Source organism: Psammomys obesus, unplaced genomic scaffold, assembly GCF_907164565.1.
Source record: "Psammomys obesus unplaced genomic scaffold, mPsaObe1.curated_primary_1811, whole genome shotgun sequence".
Taxonomy (NCBI): domain Eukaryota; kingdom Metazoa; phylum Chordata; class Mammalia; order Rodentia; family Muridae; genus Psammomys; species Psammomys obesus.
Genome location: NW_026591560.1, coordinates 756,898 through 777,311, shown reverse-complemented (window position 1 = coordinate 777,311; position 20,414 = coordinate 756,898). Strand labels below are relative to the sequence as shown.

At 52.1% G+C, this 20,414-nt stretch overlaps 2 protein-coding genes across 3 annotated transcripts; one reads left to right on the top strand and one right to left on the bottom strand.

The window, feature by feature from the left end:
- The first annotated feature begins 2 nt into the window (after nt 1-2).
- On the top strand, nt 3-5,526 carry Trpt1 (tRNA phosphotransferase 1). Of its 2 annotated transcripts, XM_055610579.1 has the most exons (8): nt 3-174; nt 299-367; nt 538-619; nt 2,152-2,321; nt 2,410-2,584; nt 2,727-2,783; nt 2,861-2,971; nt 3,086-3,240. In XM_055610579.1, the coding sequence occupies exons 2-8, from the start codon at nt 308-310 to the stop codon at nt 3,178-3,180; spliced, it is 750 nt and encodes a 249-aa protein (XP_055466554.1). In that variant the 5' UTR covers nt 3-174; nt 299-307; the 3' UTR covers nt 3,181-3,240. The 2 variants fall into 2 exon arrangements, with proteins under 2 accessions (XP_055466554.1, XP_055466555.1); XM_055610580.1 differs by lacking the exons at nt 2,861-2,971; nt 3,086-3,240 and adding an exon at nt 5,422-5,526 and having other exon boundaries at nt 2,410-2,783.
- Nucleotides 3,178-20,411, bottom strand: Fermt3 (FERM domain containing kindlin 3). The gene is made up of 15 exons (XM_055610572.1): nt 20,267-20,411; nt 19,667-19,883; nt 16,781-17,014; nt 16,500-16,619; nt 16,232-16,400; nt 16,013-16,115; nt 7,534-7,641; nt 7,251-7,385; nt 7,114-7,163; nt 6,906-7,030; nt 6,715-6,821; nt 6,359-6,598; nt 6,085-6,209; nt 3,832-3,973; nt 3,178-3,714 (listed from the first exon to the last, which is right to left on the bottom strand). The coding sequence occupies exons 2-15, from the start codon at nt 19,824-19,826 to the stop codon at nt 3,535-3,537; spliced, it is 1,998 nt and encodes a 665-aa protein (XP_055466547.1). The 5' UTR covers nt 19,827-19,883; nt 20,267-20,411; the 3' UTR covers nt 3,178-3,534.
- Between the last annotated feature and the right edge of the window lie 3 nt (nt 20,412-20,414).

The window sequence follows — 20,414 nt, the reverse complement described above, 5'->3', positions numbered from 1 at the left end:
GTCTGCGCCCCGCCCTCCTCACTGGAGCGCTTTAGGTCCGCGCCTAGCTCACCTTCCTGTCAGCCTACACTCCAGCCCGGAGCCCGGGGCAGCAAAGTTGCAATCTGATTTCCGAGCTCGGAATCTGGTCCTGACCCCTCGGGCCTCGCCTCGTAGCTGCCAATGTGACCTTGGGCAAGTCTCTCTCGCTGGGCCTCAAGTTTTCTTGTGGAATTAGGGGAGGGTGAGCAGTGTGGTTCTCATCCTGCGCCTTTGTGACTTTCTGAGCGGAGAAGCTATACATTCCTGTTCCCTACAGGTTTTGGTCATGAACGCCCCTGGAGGAAGGAGGCAGGAAGGTAGAAGGAGTCACAGACCCCGGGAACAGGTGCGCACCTTTCCACTCTCACCCCAACAGTGAGAGGACAGGGAAGGGACCCTCTGAGCCTTGGCTTCTTGGTGGCTTCTTCCTGGAGACCACAGGAACTGTTCTGGTCTGCCTTTGCAGTAGGACATTTAGTGCTCAGGGCTAGCTACTGAAACACTGGACTCTTTCAGGACCGAGACGTGCAGCTGTCTAAGGCCCTGTCCTATGTCCTACGCCACGGGGCCTTGAAGCTGGGACTTCCCATGCGAGCTGGTAAGTGAACATGGTGGAGGCTGGGAGGAGTGGTGGGAGCCAGAGGAGCAACTGGAACCCTGTCTTCTCAACCATAACACTGGCCCTAGAGGAGCGCAGAATGCACACACCCTCCGAATGTACAGGGAAAACAAGGCCCAGACCCCTTTCATATTCCCTGTCTAGGCTGGGCCTCATCATGTCTCTCTCAGCCAAATAGCCAAATTAACACTTTCCAAGGATGGACAGAGGGGCATACTGAAGCAACTGATGTTTACTGAATGGCCATGCTGGGCCAGATACTTAGTGCTTACTGTGATACTTTCCCTGAAGCAGATATGCTGTTTTGTTTTGTTTCGTTTCTTTCTTTCTTTTTCATTTTGTTTTTGTTTGTGTGTTTTTCAAGACAGGATTTTACTGTGTAACAGAGCGCCCTGGCTGTCCTGGAACTCAATTGGTAGACCAAGCTGGCCCCAAACTCACAGAGATTTACCTGCCTCTGCCTCCCATTTATTTGTTTGTTTGTTTGTTTATATGTATATTGGTATTTAACTGCATATATGTCTATGTGAGGCTTATCAGATCTCCGGGTTCAGGAGTCACAGACAGTTGTGAGCTGCCATGTGGGTGCTGGGAATTGAACTTGGATCCTCTGGAAGAGCGATCAGTGCTCTTAACCACTGAACCATCTCTCTAGCCCTGCGCCTTTTGTTTTATTTTCTTATACATATGAATGTTTTGCCTGCATGCATGTACACTTAAACCACATCTGCACCTGGTTCTTATGGAGGTCAGAAGAGGGCACTGGATCCCCTGGAACTGGAATTACAGATGGGTGGGAGCTGCTGTGTGAGTGCCAGGAATCTGACCCTAGGTCCTTTGGGAAAACAGCAATGCTCTTAATTGCTGCACCGTTTCTAAAGCCCCGGTTTTTATTTTGAGACAATATGTCATGCAGCCTAGGCTAGCCTCACCTTGAACTCTTGATTCTTCTGCCTGTACCTCCCAAGTACTAGGTTTATAGGCATATACTAATATGCCCAACATGAAGCCACCTTTCCATGCAAATTAAATAAAATGAGGCCTGGGTTAGAAATGTACCTCCTAAAAAAAAAAAAAGAAAAAGAAAAAAAGAAAGAAGGAAAAAGAAAAGAAATGTACCTCCTTACTAGATTCTCTCCTAACAGGTGCAAAGCCTTGGATTCCATCCCCAGCGCAACAACAACAACAAAACAAAACAAAGGCTGGGCAGTAGGTGGCACACACCTTTAATCCCAGCACTTGGGAGGCAGAGGCAGGAGGATCTTTATGGGTTCCAGGCCAGCATGATCTACAGACAAGTTCTAGAACAGCAGGAACTACAAAGAGAAGCCCTGTTTTGAGGGGTGAGGGGGAACAAAACAACTCAAGGCCCAAAAAGGGAAGCCTTCCCTAAGGTCACACAAAAGAAGCTCATGTGAACGCCCAGGCCTAGCCTGTGTTCCAGCTGCCCGTGGCTCCCCTGTCAAGCATAGCCCTGGCTCCTGAGCATACCGCCACCTGACTACCTGCAGATGGCTTCGTGCCCCTGGGAGCCCTCCTGCAGCTGGCCCAGTTCCACAGCTTCTCAGCTGAGGATGTGCAGCGCGTGGTGGATACCAATGGAAAGCAGCGCTTCACCCTGCAGCCAGGCGAGCCCGGCACTGGGCCGCTCATCAGGGCAAATCAAGGCCACTCCTTACAAGTGAGAGCCGAGGGGCAGGCGGGAGAGCCGGATGGGTCCCAGCTCATGAAGGGGTCTCACTGTTGCCCACTCACACCCTCGTTTACAGGTACCCGAGTTGGAGCTGATACCCTTAGAGAGGCCACAAGCCCTGCCGTCGATGCTAGTCCATGGCACATTCTGGAAGCATTGGCCATCTATCCTACTGAAGGGCTTGTCATGCCAAGGAAGGACGCACATCCACTTGGCCTCAGGATTGCCTGGGGACTCTGGTGTCATCAGTGGTCAGTGTCACCCTCACCTATTCTGTCCGCCCAGGCCCTCCACCAAGGGCCCCAGCTTCTTCTGTGTGAGGCCACCAGGTAGCCTTGCATGGAACAGTGTCTCCCACCCCACCACAGGGTCCCATTCTAGTTGTCCCTGCAGGCATGCGTCCAAATTGCGAAGTGGCAGTGTTCATTGACGGACCCCTAGCCCTGGCAGGTAAGTGTGGGCCCTGCGGCGGCTCTCCCAGGGCTGTCAGAGGGGGACACTGGTCACAACTCTAGCTCTGTGAGCAGATGGAATCCCCTTCTTCCGCTCCACCAACGGGGTGATCCTGACTCCAGGGAATGCTGAAGGCTTCTTGCTTCCCAAGTACTTCAAGGAGGCCCTGCAGCTACGGCCTACCCGTGAGAACCAAACCACTGCCCACCCTGGGCCCAGCCCTCAAGCTCTTTGAAAGGTCCCTACCCTAGGCCCTCTTAGATGTTCCTCTTTCTTAGCAGCTTTTGTCTCTACCTCAGGAAAGCCTCTCTCCTTGGCTGGTGATAAGGAGACAGAGTATCAAAGCGGCACCAAGCACAGCTCCAGAGGAGGAAGGAGAAAGATCCAACAATAAAATATTTACTTATTTATTTAAAAAAAAATCTGGACCAGACACACCTAGTCTGGTCTGAAACCAGGACTTCTTGTTCTTTATCCACACCTGGCATTCCTTGTGTGCTTAGGGTCTGTATATGGGTCAGGAGTGTGAGAGTGTCACAATGGCAGGACAGCTCTGTGTGGCTCAGGGCCCACCATCCTTAGGCTGGGTGGTGGTAGTGCCTCTCTCGGCCAGAGCCCTGGCCTGCTGGTGACAAGTGAAGGTGCCAGCATGGTGCATGCTGGGAGTGGTGGGGCAGTGAGTTCAGGTGGGTGTGAGCTTGGAGGGTCCCTGGAGGTGGTGAGTGGAGCAGGGGCACCCTGGCTGCCATCAGAAGGCCTCGTGGCCACCTGTAAGCTGCAGGAACAGATCCTCATCCAGCTCCTCCCCTCGGGCCCGCTCCCGAGTGGACAGGAAAATGTAGCCCCCGATGTACTCGTGCACAATCCGGCAGCTGGCAGACACGCAGCTGAAGGCCACATTGATGTGTTCATCAAACTCAATGGCCACCTGCCGGAGGTGAGCACAGGTCCAGTGGGCGGGGCCAACGAGTAGCAGCCCCTGCCTCGCCCTGCTTGGGTCTGAGCTGAGTGGCTGGCCCTGTCCCTGCCCTCCCCTGGGACCTACCTGCCGGATGTCCCAGTTGACGTTCCACTGACGCATGTTGCTGAAGCGCCAGGTCTTGACCACATCACCCACCGCCAGGTCAATGCGGATCAGCCGGTTGTTGGCAATGCCCAGGACCTCATCTTTCCTACTGCCCTTGAACCTGATTCCCAGGGGGGAAGGAATGAGTGAGAGCTGCACTGTAGGTGGCCCTGGAACTCCACCCATGTGTATCCTGCTCCAGGGCCCTCAGGGTGGAGCACAGCCTCGCCTGCCTGGCCCAGCAATGCAGCCCAGCCCAGCCTGAGACAGCCATTCAGCTTCTCTTAGCCTTAAGCTCCTCCTCTGAAAAAATGGGATTTTTCATGGACTCATGCTAGCCAGGCATGGTACTGCAGGTCTGTGAGCCCAGCAAAGGGGCTGAGGCAGGAGTTCACATCAGATTGCCACACGTGCTAAGTGAAGCTCTGTCTCAGAAACAGGAAAGGGAGGGCTGGGAAGATGCCAAAGCCAATATAGCACCTGCCTTGCACAAATGAGGACCCAAGGTTAATCCTCAGACCCGGGGTGCATGCTTGTGATCCTTGGGGCTTGTTGGCCGGCCAGCCCGTCCCTGCTGTGCGACTGCCAGGCCAATATGAGACCTTTTCTCAAAAACAAGGTAGACAGGCTGGGGACGATTGCCCAGTGGGTAGAGCTCTTGTCACACACGTGTGAGAACACACAACCCTCCCAACTCTAACGGATCTGCAGCGGGCCTGCGGCAAGATGGGAGGCAGATCCAGGAGAGTCTGGACAGAATGGGGCCAGCGAGCCTGGAATACAGTGAGGATAGGAACTCTTGTCTCAAACAGGGTGGACGGTAAAGACTGACCCAGAGGCTACCCTCTGACCCCCACATAACTGCTAAAGCAGAGGCAGGCAGATCACTATGAGTTGGAGGCCAGCTTGGTCTACAAAGCTAGTCAAGGACAGCCAAGGCTACACAGAGAAACCCAGTCTCGGGAAAAAAAGAATAAACGGGGAGATGGCTCAGTAGTTAAGAACACTGGCTATTCTTACAGAGGACCTGGGTTCAGTTTCTGGCACCCACATGGGGGCACACAATCTCCTGTAACGCCAGCTCCAAGGGGAGCCCATGCTTTCCAGCCTGCAAGAGCACTGTGGACATGTGCGCAGACATTCACACAGGCACACCTCATGCACAAATAAATAAATTCAAGTAAAGAAAAAAAAAATAGGACCAGCAAGATGGCTCAGCCACTCTCAAGCCTGGCGACGTGAGTTTACCCCCAGGACCACGTAGTGGAAGGAGAGAACCAGGTTCCTAGAAGTTGTTCTTTGCCCTCCACATGTGCACGTACAAAACAAATACCCTGAGAATGTAAACAGAGGGCCTGGGGAGATGGCTGTGCTTTAAGAACACTTGCAGCCCAGCGCTTGCAGAAGGGCATGGTCTGCTTCCTAGCGCCCACAAGGTGGCCCACAACTCCAGTTCCGGGGGGACCTGGTGCCTTCTCTGACCTCTGCGGGCACTGGTCAATATATGCAGGACATACGTACATACACTCAAAACTAAATTTTTTTTCTTCCTTTTTGTTTGTTTTTCAGGACAGGGTTTCTCTGTGTAACAGCCTGGAACTCACTCCCTCTGTAGACCATGCTGGCCTCAAACTCATGGAGATCCACTTGCTTCTGCCTTCTGAGTGATGGTTATTAAAGGCATGTGCCATTATCTCCTGGTAAAACTAAATCTTAAAAAAAAAAAAAAAGTGAAAAAGAGAACCCATCTGGGCAGCTGCTGAAGAACACCTGGGGTTACCCTCATCTACACAAATGCACACAAGTGGGGCATCATGACAGGAAATAGTTCAGGCCTCCAAGCAATCATCGTGTATGTGTGTATCGTCAACCATGTGTGGCTCATTTCTCTGCAGACTCGGGAACTGTGTTCTTAGGGTTCTTAGGGGCCTCCCTATAACACCACCCACGTTACCCCATCCTGCAGGACAGCTGGCCAAGGCCCAGAGAGGAAAGCATCCATGACAGAGCTGGGATAAGCACTGGGGCTTCTGCTTGCCTAGCTTGGTTCCGTCTCTTGGTTATCTATGGCAGTGCACATTGGGGAAGGCACGGAACTCCCAAGGAGAGGTGCCTCAGAGGACAGGGAAGGGAGACACTGGGTTGTATGCCTGGAGTCCAGTTGGGATGTGAGCACACGGCATCGGACAGCAAGTGAGCGCAGAGACAAGGCTTGGTAGGGTGGAATCGTACCTGACCATCACATAGGAGATGCCAAAGTCAGGCAGGGATTGCCAGGCCTGGATGAAGCGCAGCTGGGCATCGGTCAGTGAGAGCTGGGCCACATTCTGGTGAGCTTCCAGAATCCGTGGGGTAAGCTGTAAGGCCATATTGGTAAGGGATTGGTAGGGCTTCCCCTCATCCAAAGTCCCTGAGATCTCACAACCTTCCTGCCCTGTTGAGGGCACAGTAGACTGAGGCAAGACAGGCCATTGTGCTGCCACCAACCCTCCCCTCCCCCAGGCACCTGCTTGGCCTTGAACTTTCTCTGGAAGCGGGGAGCCACAAGGCCATAGGGGTTAAGGCTCTCAGCAGAGGTTTCAAGGTTCTGAGGTTGGTTCCCTGAGCCTCCACTGCCACCGCCTGCCCGCTGCAGGCTGAGGAAGGCCAGAATGGCCTGCACCTCGCTGGCATAGCTGCTGTCCGCCATGGTACGGCCTTTGGAGGCTAGTCGGCAGGCAGCCATCCACTGTGCATACTGCTGTTCCTGGAGCAAGGACAGAGAGCGTGGTGAGCAAGCTGTCTTACCCTGAATGCCATTCCAGGCCTGCCCCGTGCCTCCTCTCACCCACGTCCCTCCCCCCTTTGGGCCAGCCTGCTCACATCCTGGCATCGAAGGTAGATCTCACTCATGCCCTCGGGTGAGGGTACCAGGAGTTTGATGCAAAACTTCTGGCCAGACACATTGACGTCAGGGACCACCTCGCAGCCTGCAAGGAGAAGGAGGTGGCTGTCTAAGCGGCCCCTGTAAGAAAGCCACAGACGGAAAGCAGTTGCTCCCCGAATTCCCTCACCCTTGAGGTTGAGCTGCTGGACAGGGTCCCCCGGTGCTTCATCTTGGCTCTTATAGTAGGACAGTGTGGTATCCTTGAATACCACCCAGTACTGGCGGTAGCCCTTCAGGGTCAGCTTCCGGGGCCTGGAGGGAGCAGGAAGCATGTGAGCCAAGGCCTCCCTGCCTTCCCCCTCCTCCACTCTCTCCAGGCAGGCCCCACACTTAACCGAAAGATTCGAAGATGGTCCTTGAGTTCTGGGATGGTGGTGAGGCTATCCTAGGAGAGGAGAGAAGTCAGAGGGATCCTTGGGTCCCTACCTGTCCCTGACCCCACTCCTATTCCTAGGCCCAAGTCCCTTCTCACCAGCATGTCTGACGGTGCTGACCCCTTCAGCTTCACCTCCAGATTGTTCAGTGCTGTATCCAGGTCATCCAACCCCAGGTCCCCAGAGGCCGGCTCACCCACATCCCCACTCAGGGTCAGTTTGTTGATGTGGTACTAGGGAGACATAGGTAGAGCTGAGTCTGAGGCCCATCTGCCCTACAGAGGCCCCAAGAAGACTAGTCAGAAGGATTTCTTTGGAAATGGGCCCCCTACTGGAAGGCCTTTTGACCCTGTACCCCATCATCCCCGGGGGCCCATGCACCTGCAGGGCAGCAAACACCATCATTTCCTCTTCGGTACAGTCGATTTCCTCTGTCAGCAAGTCCCAGCGGGCCTGCTCATACAGCTGGGTCAGCCGCACCGGGTCTGTCTGGAGCAGCAGGGGATGGGGAGGCTAGTCAGATGGCACCCGTCCTGGGTACCCAGGCCAGCGCAGGCAGCAGAGTCCATGTCCACCCTGCTGAACTGCCCACGGCCTAGGCAGGCAGTGCGGCTTTCCCCATGAACTTCTGTTCTACCATGCAATATGCTACAGGCTAGCCTCCTGCTGAGGGCAGACAAGTGAGAAGACAGGCCCTGAATAAAGTGTTCCCGGAACAGAAAGAAGCTATCCCAGTTTCCCCTGAGGTGGCTCCCTCGAGGAAGTGACCTGCAAGGGACAGGCCTGCAAGGGGACAATGGACCACCAAAGGGAAGAGTGAGTAAAAGTACTCTAGAGTCAAGAAACAGGGAGGGCCTCCCAGGTACCCATGGAAGTTCACACTCTGAGGCCTACCAGGCTGGAGAGCAGGGACATGAAAGAGGCAAAAAGAGGAGAGGCAGCCTTAAATGAGCAAAGCCCTTGATTCAATCCCCAGTGCTGCCTGAAACTGAGCCTAGTGGTGCTTGCTCATAATCCTACACTTGGGAGGGAAAAGCAGGTGGATCAGGAGTTAAATGTCTGCGACAAAGGTCAGCCTGGGCTCCCTAAGACGGTCACACACACAAATACAATGACAGAACAGAATGGTTTCTCAAAACTTATGAGAATTAAAAGTCAAGTGAGGCATGAGGGCACATGTTTTTAATTCCAGCACTTGGAAGGCAGAAGCAGGTGGATCTCTGTGAGCTCAAGACCAGGTCTACAGAGTGAGTTCTAGGACAGCCAGGGATACATAGAGAAACTCTGCCCACACACCCCTGGGGTGAGGGGGAGACAAACGAATTAAAAGGCAGAGCATAGAGCAGAGAAGTAAATTCAGGAGCTATCTCCCTGACAAATATTCCAGAGTGTATAGAGCACACCCACAAATTAGTAAGGAGAGACAGTACAGACACTGCCAAAAGTATCAGCAGAAATGGCACTGAAGAGGCTAATCGCTAAAAACGAGCTAGACTCTATTAGTCACTGGGGAAACATGAATCAAGGTCACAGGAGAAGTTGGACTGTGGTTGTCTGGGGTGGGTGTTGGGGACAGAAAACTGAAAATGTGTAGTAGGGAATTTTCTGGAACAGCAAAAATGTTTTAAAGCTCAATGCAATGGTGGTTGTATAACCATGCATAAGGACCAAAAACAAACTGCTCAAGCTAGACAGTGCTTGTGGCATGCAAGTTGCACGGTAATGCTTTCAGCACTGTGCGAAAAAGGAGCAAGTGCCAAGGGCTGCTGAGATTGGGGCCACCGAAACTGTCACTTGCTGTTGAGGAAGGAGGTCCTACTTCAGCTGACTCTGCGTGCCCTGAGCCCACCTAACCCTCTGAAATATAAGCACACAGCGTATACATTCACCCTCAGATCTGCAGGCTCCAAATCCTGGTCCAACCATCCACAGACTGATTGGATCTAGTGAGGTGTGGTGGCTTATCCCTGTAACCCCATAATTTGGGAGGTCAAGGCAGGAGGATTTTCACAAGTTCCAGACCAGCCTGAGTGACATATGAATTCTAGAACAGTCAGGAGTACAGAATGAGATAATATTTTGTTTTTGAGACAGTCTCACTATGTAGCCCTGGCTGTCCTGGAACTCGCCACATAGACCTGGCTGGCCTTAAAACTCACAGAGAGGCTGGGCACAGTGGTGCACACTTGCAATCGCAATACTCAGAAGGTAGAGGCAGGCAGATCTCTGTGAGTGCGAGACCAGCCTGGTCTACAAAGTGAGTTCAGGACAGCCATGGCTACACAGAGAAACCCTGTCACACACACAAAAAAATAATAATTTGACCTCATAAGGTACATACATTTATACATATATACATGTTTTATACATACAAATTATTATTGTTGTTGTTGCTTGTTAGTTTGAGATGGCTCTTGTGTTGCCCAAGCTGGCCTTGAACTCATTATGTAGCTGAGGCAGGCCTTGAACTGTCAACCTTCCTGCTTCAGCCTCCCAAATTCCTGGGGTTACATCACCAGGCCTGGCTTTTCTCACCTGCTCTGAAGGTGGTACTGTGCTGGGTACTGTGTGGAGGGGCTGGGTTAAGATGCCCTGTGCCCAGCAGCAACTCACAGTACACGGGGAATGTCCAGGCCAACTTTTCACAACCTCTCTTATCATTGTGAACAGTTAACTCTGGGCATAGGTAAAGCTCAGTGGTGGAGGAGCCCAGCCTTGCAGGCCCTGGGTTCAATCCATGACACCATATATGTCATCTATCAGCTCCAAAGAAATTTGCCCATGAAAGGAAATACAGCTATTCTGGGTTCTGTTAAGAACACTGTTTATATGTTACTATTTGTAGTCATAGCCACGTCGTTTTCACCGAACACTATAAACTTCACCAAACACTATAAACACGGCTAGATTAGTAAGATTCTCCGAAATGTGTGTGCTGTGTGGGAGGGGAGGACGGAGGGACAGCTAAGCCTTCAGCTTTCTGACAACCAGCAGCTGTGTGCAAAACTGCAAGGCCATGGGGTAGGAATCTGGGCTCAGGAACACACAGAAGTCCTAGCTGTTCAGGAGCCTGAGGCAGAAGGATGGCTTTGGCCTAAGTTCAACACTAGCCTGGGTAACAAAGTGAGACTCCACTGAAGGCAGCAGAGAAGGAAGGAAGGAGGAAGGGAGGGAGAGAAGGAGAGAGAGAAGTTCATTATAAAGAAGCTAAGTTATAGGCTGAAATAGAGCAGAACGGTAGAGAACTTACCTAGCATATACGTGCTCTGGGCTACAGCCCAGCACACACAGAAAAGTAAATGTGGTACATGCCTGTCATGTACCACACGTGGGAGGCTAAAGCTGGAGGATTGCTTTGTTTGAGGCCAACCTGGACTATATGTGAGTTCCAGGAAAGCAGGCTCTGCAGAAACCCTGTGTCTACAAGACACTTAGAAATGGCTCAGTGTTTAAGAGCACTCATCAGCTGTTCTCCCAGAGAACCTGGGTTTAGTTCCCAGCACCTACACAGTGGCTCCCAACTGTTCTAGGGGATCCTTCACCCACTTCTGGCCTTTGCCGGCAACAGGCACACACATGCGCAGACCACATGCAGGCAAACACACATTAATAAATAAACATGCCATTAATCACAGCACATAGGAGATGGAGGCAGGTAGATCTGTGAGTTCAAGGTCTATATAGTAAATTCCAGGACAGCTAATGCTACACAGTGAGATACGGTCTGGTCTGAAAACAAAACCCAGCAGAACAAAGCTGGATGTGGGACAAGTTTGTAATTCCAACACTTGTGAGGCCGAGGCGGGGCTGGGGGGGGGGGGGGGAAGAAGCGCACCTGTAGAATTAGTTTGGGGAGGCCAGGGGGTGGTGGTGCATGCTTTTAATCCCAGCATAGGCAGGTGGATCTCTGTGAGTTCGAGGCCATCCTGGTCTACGAGTGAGTTCCAGGACAGCCAAGGCTACACAGAGAAAACCTGTCTCAAAAAGCAAAATGAAATGAAACAATCAAAACAACAACAAAACAAACAGCCTCTGACCCTGTGGTGGTTTGAAGAAGGACGGCTCAGACCTATTTCTCCAGCACCATGTCTGCGTGTCTGCATGTCTGTGTGCTACCCTGACGATATAATGGAAGAACCCTCTGAAACTGTCAATTAAACTGTTTCTTTTATAAGAGTTGTTTTGGGCCAGGCAGGGGTGGCACACACCTTTAATCCCAGCACTTGGGAGACATATCTCTATGAGTTCCAGGCCAGCCTGGTCTACAAAGTGAGTTCCAGGATAGCCAGGGCTAAAAGAGAAAAACCCTGTCTCAACCAAAAAAAAAAAAAGAGTTGGTTTGATCATGGTGTCCCTTCACAGGTATAGAACACCCTGCTTCAAAAACAAAATAAAAACAAAACACTTGAAAGTAAACACTAAGGGTGCTGGAGAAATGGCCCAGTAGTTAAGAGCCCTGGCTGCAGCCCAGTAGTGGTGGTAGTGGTGGCACATGCCTTTAATCCTAGCAGAGACAGTCTCTGAGTTCTAGGTCAGCTTGGTCTACAAAACAAGTTCCAGGACATCCAAGGGCTACACAGAGAAACTCTGTCTCGAAAAACAAAACAAAATAAAACAAACAAACAAGCCACAGAAACAGCACTGACTGCTCTTCCAAAGAACCCAGGCTTAATGCTGAGTACCCATATGACAGTAAGCAAGAGTCTGTAACTCTAGTTACAGGTTACCCAACACCCTCACACAGACATGCATGCAGGCAAGACACCAAAGCGCAGGAGAAAGAGAGAGAGAGAAAGAAAGAAAGAAAAAGAAAAGGAGGGAGGGAGGGAAGGAAAAGAAAGTAAATATTGAAAAAAAAAAAACCAAACCCTTCATTGTTTGATTGTTTGGATCTACTTTTCCCAGAGACTAGAAATCTGGGGTAGGGAGTGTGGTGGAGAAGCAGGCCATCCAGGTCACCAGGAGGCAGAAGAGCTGGAGCCGAAAGAGCAGCAGGCAGAGCCTCACAGTTTATAGGCATGACACCAGCCCTGAGCATGCTGCCCCAGTCAGTCTGCACTGGAGGGGGTGGGGGGGGGAGGGGAAGGTGAGAGGTGGGGGAGGGGAAGGTGAGAGGTGGGGGGTTACTGAGGTAAGCTAACTGGAGAGGTCAGACTGGTTTCTCCATCCCCAAACAAGGACTTGAGCTCTTTATCTGCAGTGCTGTGGATTACTCCAGGGTCTTGCGCCTGCTAGGCAGGGGCTTGACCTCTGGGCTATATCCAAGCCCTGTAAACAAGACTTTGTAATTCTGTGATGGTCCATGTTGTCAAATTGACTATACCAGAAGCACCCAGGAGACTGGCGTCTGGGCATGTGTGCAGGAATTCTTTTATGCTAATTGATGTGGGAAGACCCACCCACTGTGTGTGTTGGGGAAGGGACAGCCTTACCTGGGCTGTGGGAAATGGAGAGAGGGAGCTGAGCAGCGCCAGCAGGCGTTCATTCACTGCCCTCCAGCCATCTGTACGATGTGAGCAGCTGCTTCAAGCTCCCTGCTTTATGGACTACCTGTACCTTGAGCTGTGAGCTTAAATGAACCCTCCTTTTTCTGAGTTGCTTTTGTCAGAGTATTTTATCTCAGCATCAGGGAACAAAACCAAGAAAAAGAGCTAAAGACGTATTCTACAAGTGATCATAATCTCAGCGCTCTTTTTTTCCCTTTTTTCCCCCCTCTGTGTAGCTTTGACTCGATTTGTAGACCAGGCTGGCCTCAAACTCACAGAGATCCTCCTGCCTCTGCCTCCCCAAGTGCCGCGATTAAAGGAATGCGCCACCACTCTGGGCTAGTGGCACTCCTAAATAAATATGGGCTTGGGAAGTAGCTCAGTGGATTAAAACAGTAGCCATACAAGCCTGGTGCCCCAGGTTTGATACCCAGAACCCACGTGGGAAAGCTCTATGTGGTGATCCAATCTGTGACACCAGCACCCAGAGGCAGATGGGACACAGAGACAGGAGAATGGCCTGGAAGGGTAAGGCCTGCAAGCCTGCTGCAGGCAGTGCAGTCACAGAAACAAGAGACCTGGCTTCAGCAACATGGAACACGAGAGCCGACTCTCAGAAGCTGTTCTTTGACCTCCCCAGACTGTTTTCTCCACGCACACACCAGTGTTTACACAGAGGCACACCCACACACACACACACAAATAAGTAAATTTAAAGTGAACACATAATAAAAAAAAAATGTAAACACATTTCTTTCTGAAGAAGGCAGGGACACCAAAGCCCCGAGACAAGGAAGTCTTCTGACTCTTCTGAGCATGCTAATGGTTGCTTAAGACAATCTAAGACACAAGGGGCTGGGGAGATGCACACAGTGAGAGCTTTTCACAGGAGTGGGGCTCAGTTCCCAGCACCCACATGGCAGCTCACAGCTGTCTGTAATTCTAGTTCCAGAAAATCCAGTGTCCTTATCTGAACTCCATGTGCACCAGGCACATTCATGGTCACAGACATGTATGCAGGCAAAACACTAAGACACGAAAAGTAAAAAAAAATGAATCTATTTATTTATTTTGGTTTGTCAAAACAGGTTTTGCTGTGTGTAGCCTTGCTGTCCTAGAACTCACTCTGTAGACCAGCCATCAAACTCATCTATCTGCCTACCTCTGCCTCCCAAGTGCTGGAATTAAAAGCATGCTCTACCACTGCTCAGCTGTAAAAATAAATCTTAAAAAATACTTAAGATATCTATTCCCATGGTTTGACTATTATGCATTTTAATACATGTATTGAATTACTACAACTTACCCCATAAATATATACTGATCGAATATATAAGTTAATAAAAATTCAATTTATTAAAAAGACCAGCAAAGCCAGGCGAGGTAGCAAACACCTGTAATCCCAGTCCTCTGGGAAGCAGAGGCAGGCAGATCTCTGTGAGTTCAAGGACAGCATGGTCTACAGAGTGAGTCTGAGACAGTCAAGGCTTCACAGAGAAATCCTGTCTCAAAAAAACAAAACAAAAGACGAGCAGGATGGTCCAGTGGGTAAAGGCCCCTGCTGCCAAGCCTGACAACTTGAGTTTGATCCCTGGGGATCACATGGTGGAAGGAGAGAACCAACTTCTGCAGGTTGTCCCTGACCTCCACACATGCAGTGTGACACACAGGAACACACACACTCTCTCTATCACACACACACTCACAAATACACACACACGCACACAGATAGATAAATAAATATCTATTTTTTAAAAAGAAGAAGAAGAAGCCAGGTGTGGTGGCACATGCCTGTAATCCCAGCATTCTGGGAGGCAGAGGCAGGCAGGTCCCTGTGATTTCAAGGCCAATCTGGTCTATAGAATGAGTTCACGACAGCCAAGGCTGAACAGAAGAAAGAGGAGGAGGAGGAGGAGGAGGAGGAGGAGGAGGAGGAGGAGGAGGAGGAGGAGGAGGAGGAGGAGGAGTTGGAGGAGGAGGAGAAGAAAAAGAGCCACAACAACAATGAAGAGATGGCTCAGTTGTAGAATATTTACTGTGCAAGTAGAAAGACCCGAGTTCATATCCACAGCACCCATGTAAACAGCCTATAAATCCCAGCACTCAAAGCAGAGACAGGCAGAACCTGGGGCTTTGCTGAATCAGTGAGTTCTGAGTTCTGTGAAAGACAATGATAGAAGACACCTGACAATGTCCTCTGTCCTCATGTGCACACCTGGGCAGCTAAGGAGAGGAGGAACAGAAGTCAAAGAGCCTGGGTACAGCTGCAGGGAGAGAGACACATACCCAGAGCCCATGGAGCATGGAAGCTGTGAGAGAATTCCAAAAAAAGGGGCGTTGGAGCTGCCCATTCCAGGAATGAACAGTAAGGTACAGGCTTGTCATCCCAGCCACTGGAGGAGCTGAGGCAGAAAGACTGAAAATCCAAGGCCTGGCATGGCTACAGAGTGAGATCAAGGCCAGGTTCCACAACTTAGATAAATTAGCAAGACCCTACTTCCAACTGAAATAAATAACGAAGAGCTCAGGGCTGGAGAGATGGCTCAGCAGTCAAGATGGTTGGCTGTTCTTCCAGAGCACCCAGGTTCAGTTTCCACACCCACATAGTGGCTCACAACCCTCTGTCGCTCCAGTTCCAGGGGATCTGACACCCTCCTTTGGTCTCCATCAGTACGAGAAGAAAACACTCTTACACAAAACGATATTAAAATAATTTCAAAGGGCCTGGGATAGTAGCTCAGTATTTGTCTAGCATGTAGGAAACCCTAGGTTCAATCCTTGTTACCAAAAGCCAAAAAAAGTGTGAGTGGGATGCAGCCAAGGGACTGGCATGGGGCAGCAGGTGTCCCTTTGCGTCTGGGTGTGGGGAAAAGGTTCCAGGACAGTTTGGCTCAGAAGAGAGCACTGAGGGATCCTGTGGACAGCCTGGGCCCAAGTGCTCTGTAGACTGTCATGTACATCTTTGCAGTGGAGGGCCAGGGTAGAAAGAGGAGCCTGTGGGGCCCTGGGCAGAAGCTTACCCTGCAATGTTGCCGAGGAGAGAACAGGTAGGGAGGCCTAGGAGCAAGCACACAGGCCACCCGGCAAAGCTCCTTCGCCTGCCAGGCCTTGCAGGTCCAGGTAACCCCCCTTCTCCCCGCCAGAGAGCCACGGTCCCTAGCACATGACTCTCTTCCGTAACCCACAACCAGCCAGCAGGGCCTAAAGAAAGTAGCAGTGACAGCCTTGTCTCCATCCATCTGCCTTGGCACTGAGGGCCTGCGGGGCACTGGTAGCATGGACACAGAGAGGCACAGATGAACATACCGCCAAACTGAGCCCTCCAGTGGCTAACCTCCCAGAGCTAGACCCTCTTCTTCCAGAGCCTGGCTCACCTTGGGATCCAGGTCAAAGAAGCTGTAGTACTTAAATCGAAGCCAAAGCACATCCCCAGCCTTGACGCCTTGCTGCATGAGGCACCGTGATGAGTCCAGCCACCTGGATATGGCAGAGGCAGGGTCAGAGTACAGAGAGGAAGAGCCTGGAAGGTGGAGGCGGGATGTAGGCAAGCCAGGCCCTGGGTAGGGTAGCCTGGGTGGGTGTGGGCCATGCACCTGCTGTGCAGCTGAGTCTTGTCGGACAAGGAGCTGGGCCTCGGCAGGCGCTGCAGCAGGAGAGGGTCAGGCGGTGGCTGTGGCCGGCTGAGCATATGGTAACAAGCCTCAGTCTGGGCGCTGTCCGAGAAGTGTGCTGGCATGCCCCGGAATAAGGTGGGTGCTACACCTGCAGGGTGGGTGGGATTCAATCAGGCCTGGCCGTGGTCCTGACCTCACAGGTCTCACTCTGTCCTGGCCCCAGCCCAGGCCAGCTGTGTTCACTTACCCCCAGCTAGGACAACCTTGGTCAGGTCATGCACCTCTTCCTCAGGCTCCTTTTCCTTTTTCTTCTTCTCCTTCTTTTCTGGAGCACGCAGCAGGGACAGCTCTTCGGGGTGCCTGATACCTGAAGGGAGTAAGACCTCAGTGCCAAGGGTCTGCTAGGTCACCTTCCTACCTTCTCCTCTTGGGGAGGTCACAGCCCTTTGGTAGGCTGTGGAACAGGCTATGGCAAGAACAAGGTCATGTGGCTGGGCCTGGGGAAGGAAATGGCTCCCAGCTACTCACTGAGGAGGCGGCAGACGGCAGCCACAGTCTGGAAGAGAGGCTTGGAGAAACTGGCCCGCAGACGCAGCACCCGACGGTTGGGCAGTCGCAGGATAACAGGTCGGTGCTGAGGCCCAAAGAAGAGGCGGGCGTCTGCCAGGATCCCGTACTTGTCCAGCGTCCAGTGTGTCTGCAGCAGCCACTGCCTCTTCTGCTCCCACCAAATGGCATGGTCAGACCAGTCCTGCTTGCGATCTGTGAGGACCCGAGGTGTCCATTGGCCTTTGGAGACCCTGCCAAGCCTCTTCATCCTGTCCCAGCACTGATGCCTCAGCGGGGCCAGCTTTGCTTGGCTCCAGAGTGATGGTGGAACGGTTGTTTGCTAGCTGACTCCCACTAGTCCTTCTGGGCTCAGTTGTCACATCATTTCCCAGGGGAGCCCCCAACCCAGAATATGGGTACCCCAAATCAATGACCTCACCTCATGCACTATTGAGTTTACTCCGTGCAGCTCCAAGTGTCTTCTGGGATGCTAGGTTCAATGCCCTTTCTCTATAGCTGTTTGTCTGTCTATCTTTTCTTTTCTTTCTTTTTTTCTTTCTCTCTCTCTCTTTCTTTTCCCCCCGCCCCTCTTTTAGTTTCTATGTGTACACAGGGTACAGGGTTACTCTCTGTACTCTCTGTTGCCCTGGCTGTCTGCTGGGACTTACGCTGTAGACCAGGCTATCCTTGAATTTACATATATCCATCTGCATCTGCCTCTCCTGTGCTGGGAATACAGGCATGTGCATGTGCCACTGGGCCCAGCTTCCTTTTTTTTTTTTTTTTTTTTTTTTTTCTAGACAGGGTTTCTCTGTGTAGATCTGGCTCTGGCTGTCCTGGAACTCACTCTATAGACCAGGCTGACCTTACACTCACAAAGATCCCCCTGCCCCTGCCTCCTGAGTGCTAGGATTAAATACCCAGAAGCCACCGCCCCTGGCTTCCTCTTGGGCTTTTGCTGTTAGTTTTTAAAACTTGAGGCAGGGTTTTCCTACGTGGCTGGGACTGCCCCTGTGTCTAGCAACCTTTCTTCTCTTCAGGAGACTGTCCCCACCTACTCTTTCTCTTTTCCCAGGGCTTTAGTCTGGAGCCTCTCCTCAGCCATGCCTGTCCTGGGGGTTGGGGAGGGTCTCCTGTTTTATGGCTTGTGCTGGAATGGCCTGGGCCTCTCTGCTCTAAGGGGCACGTTCATCGCTTCCTTCTTTCCAGACTCCTGTTCACCTGGCCCACTGTTGCCAGGGGTACATTCCCCTGTTGCTGGAACACTAAATGTACCAGGACTAGCCCCACCTTCCAAGCGCTGTGCTGAAACCTCCTGGCTGGACAGAGGCGTCCTTCCTCCCCAGATGATCCACACTCCTGCGCTATGCTTCACACTTCTAGTTCCACCTTGAGTTAATGTCAACATCACCTCTAAAGCCACCTTTTCTGTTTTTCCTGTCTGGCCTCTGGAGCCCTCATCATCTCTCCCACGGATAATTGGATGGTCTGCTTGGATCTCCCTAGCTGCAGTCTGCCTCCCCCTCAGACAAAGCATTCTGCAAAGGTCTTCCTTAAGGCGGCCCCACCCTTTGTTTCCAAGGGAAGCACCTCGTCCCTCAGAAGGTCCTCAGGGCCTTCCCAGGCTGTCAGGGCATTACTTGGCCTTCCTTCTAGCCTTGTCACAAACCACGTGTTTTTTACTGTCCAGACGCCCTAACTCAGAGCCTTCTCAAGTCCTTGGCTTCAATGCTAGGTCTTCCCTATTGTAGAGGCCTCTCTAGAAATCTGTTCTTCCTATTGTCAGGTCCCCCAAGGAAGCTCTCACCGTTTGGCACCAGCATGCAGGAAAGTTGACCTCACCACTGACTGGCAGTGGACAGGTGGGGATAATGCTCCTATTGCAGGGAGCTGAGGTTCTGGAATTGAAGTGACTTGGCCGAGGAGCCCAGTAGTGGTACGTGGTGAGGTCTACCTGGCTCTGTGTCAGCCCTTAGTGACCTCTCAAGCCCATCTGTCCTAACTTAGTCCAGATCAAGCTTCCAGCTCCATCTGACATCTAGTTTCTGAGGGACCAACACTCTGTTCCCTACTTCTGCTTTCACAGCCTTATTGGGCCCTGCCTCAGGCAGTCCCCTTCCCTGTCTCAGCCCCGTTATTTGGATATTGGGGCTTATCCTGCCGAGTCCCTCTGGTCCCTGGCTTGGACTACACACAGAGGTTTAGCTAAATCTAGAAAGCCTGCCCCACATCCCTGTCCCAACCCCAGAGGCCTTGGGCCAAGCTCATAGCGCGATGCCTTCCGGCTCAGGCTATCAGGAGCTCATGGTGGGATGTCTTCCGGCTCTGGCTATCGGGAGCTTTCCTGCCATCCTCCCAGGAAGTGAGAGCTCTCATTCTCTGCTAGGAAAGTTGAGGAGAAGCCCCCATGTGGCTTTCTGGGTGACTCTGGGTGACTGGTATCGCCCCAGCCTGCCCTGCCGTAACTTCCTGTGGGGGCAGGGCCTTTCACCCATTGTCACCAGCCTCTCAAGTAGTTGGCTGGGGAGGAAGTTTAAAAGAGTAAGCTCCCAGGTCCCTGAACCCTCCTAGCCATTCTTCAGACCTCAGGAACATAACTGAGGTCTCAGCGCAGGCAAGGTGTACAGGGGACCATGTTCTGTTTGTCCCTCGTAAACTGGACAAAACCAGAATGAGTTGGAGGAAGTATGGAAGGAGGGGAAGTTGAAGAAATGTCTTCTTTGGAACCAAACAATTAAGCTGTTGCCTGAGTCACTGTGACAAGGTTATCATGAGTGGCAGGGCAGAGGTGGCCCAGAAGTGCCAGGGATAGCTGTCATGACTGCCTGTGTGCCAAACTGGATATATGGGGTCACGAGGACTCACTGATCTCCTCCACGATCTTCAGAAGCACCCCACCAATGTGCGACTCCCCGGTGACTCGGAGGGTGACAGACTGGGCCTCAGGGTCCTCCTCGCCCACAAACACCCGCAGCTCCCAGGACGAGTCGATATAGTCCCCGGAGGCTGTCTTCATCCCCGCCATGGCTGCGGCTGCTTCTGCTGAGGCAAGGTGAGCAGATACTGGGACCCGCTGGGCTGCCTACAAATGAACAGGAGCCCTGTGTTAGCCTGGGTGGGTGGGTAGGCAGGCTTTAGGGGCACTGCCACAGACAGCTACTGTGATCAAGCCAACATAAGACCCTCTCAGTCATAAGTGGAGACCACGTTGTCCAATCAACTCAGGTCTCACAGAATGGGAACAAGGCCCCAAAAAGACTCACTCAGGAGCCCCTTGCTAGACGCCAGAACAGGTCAACTCTCCTCACAGCTCCTCCAAGCCCACCTATCCCAGCAAACAAGTCCCAGCCCACAGCTCATGGCCAGCACTCTAGCCCACACAAGCCTCTGGGGAGGTGGCAAGTGTGGTTGCCGTGCACAGAATGGCTGCGCAGGGGACGAATGGGTCCCTGGTCTTGCACTTACCTAGCCTGCAAGGGGCTGCAGCTGCAAGTGGCTGTGGAGCACCTGTTATTCCTGGTCTGGGGCTGCCTTGTCCTGCTTTGTTGCTTCCTTCAGAGATCAGCCTGTGGTGGACTTATCAAGAAAGTTGTGCTGGTCCCTCCCCAGGGCG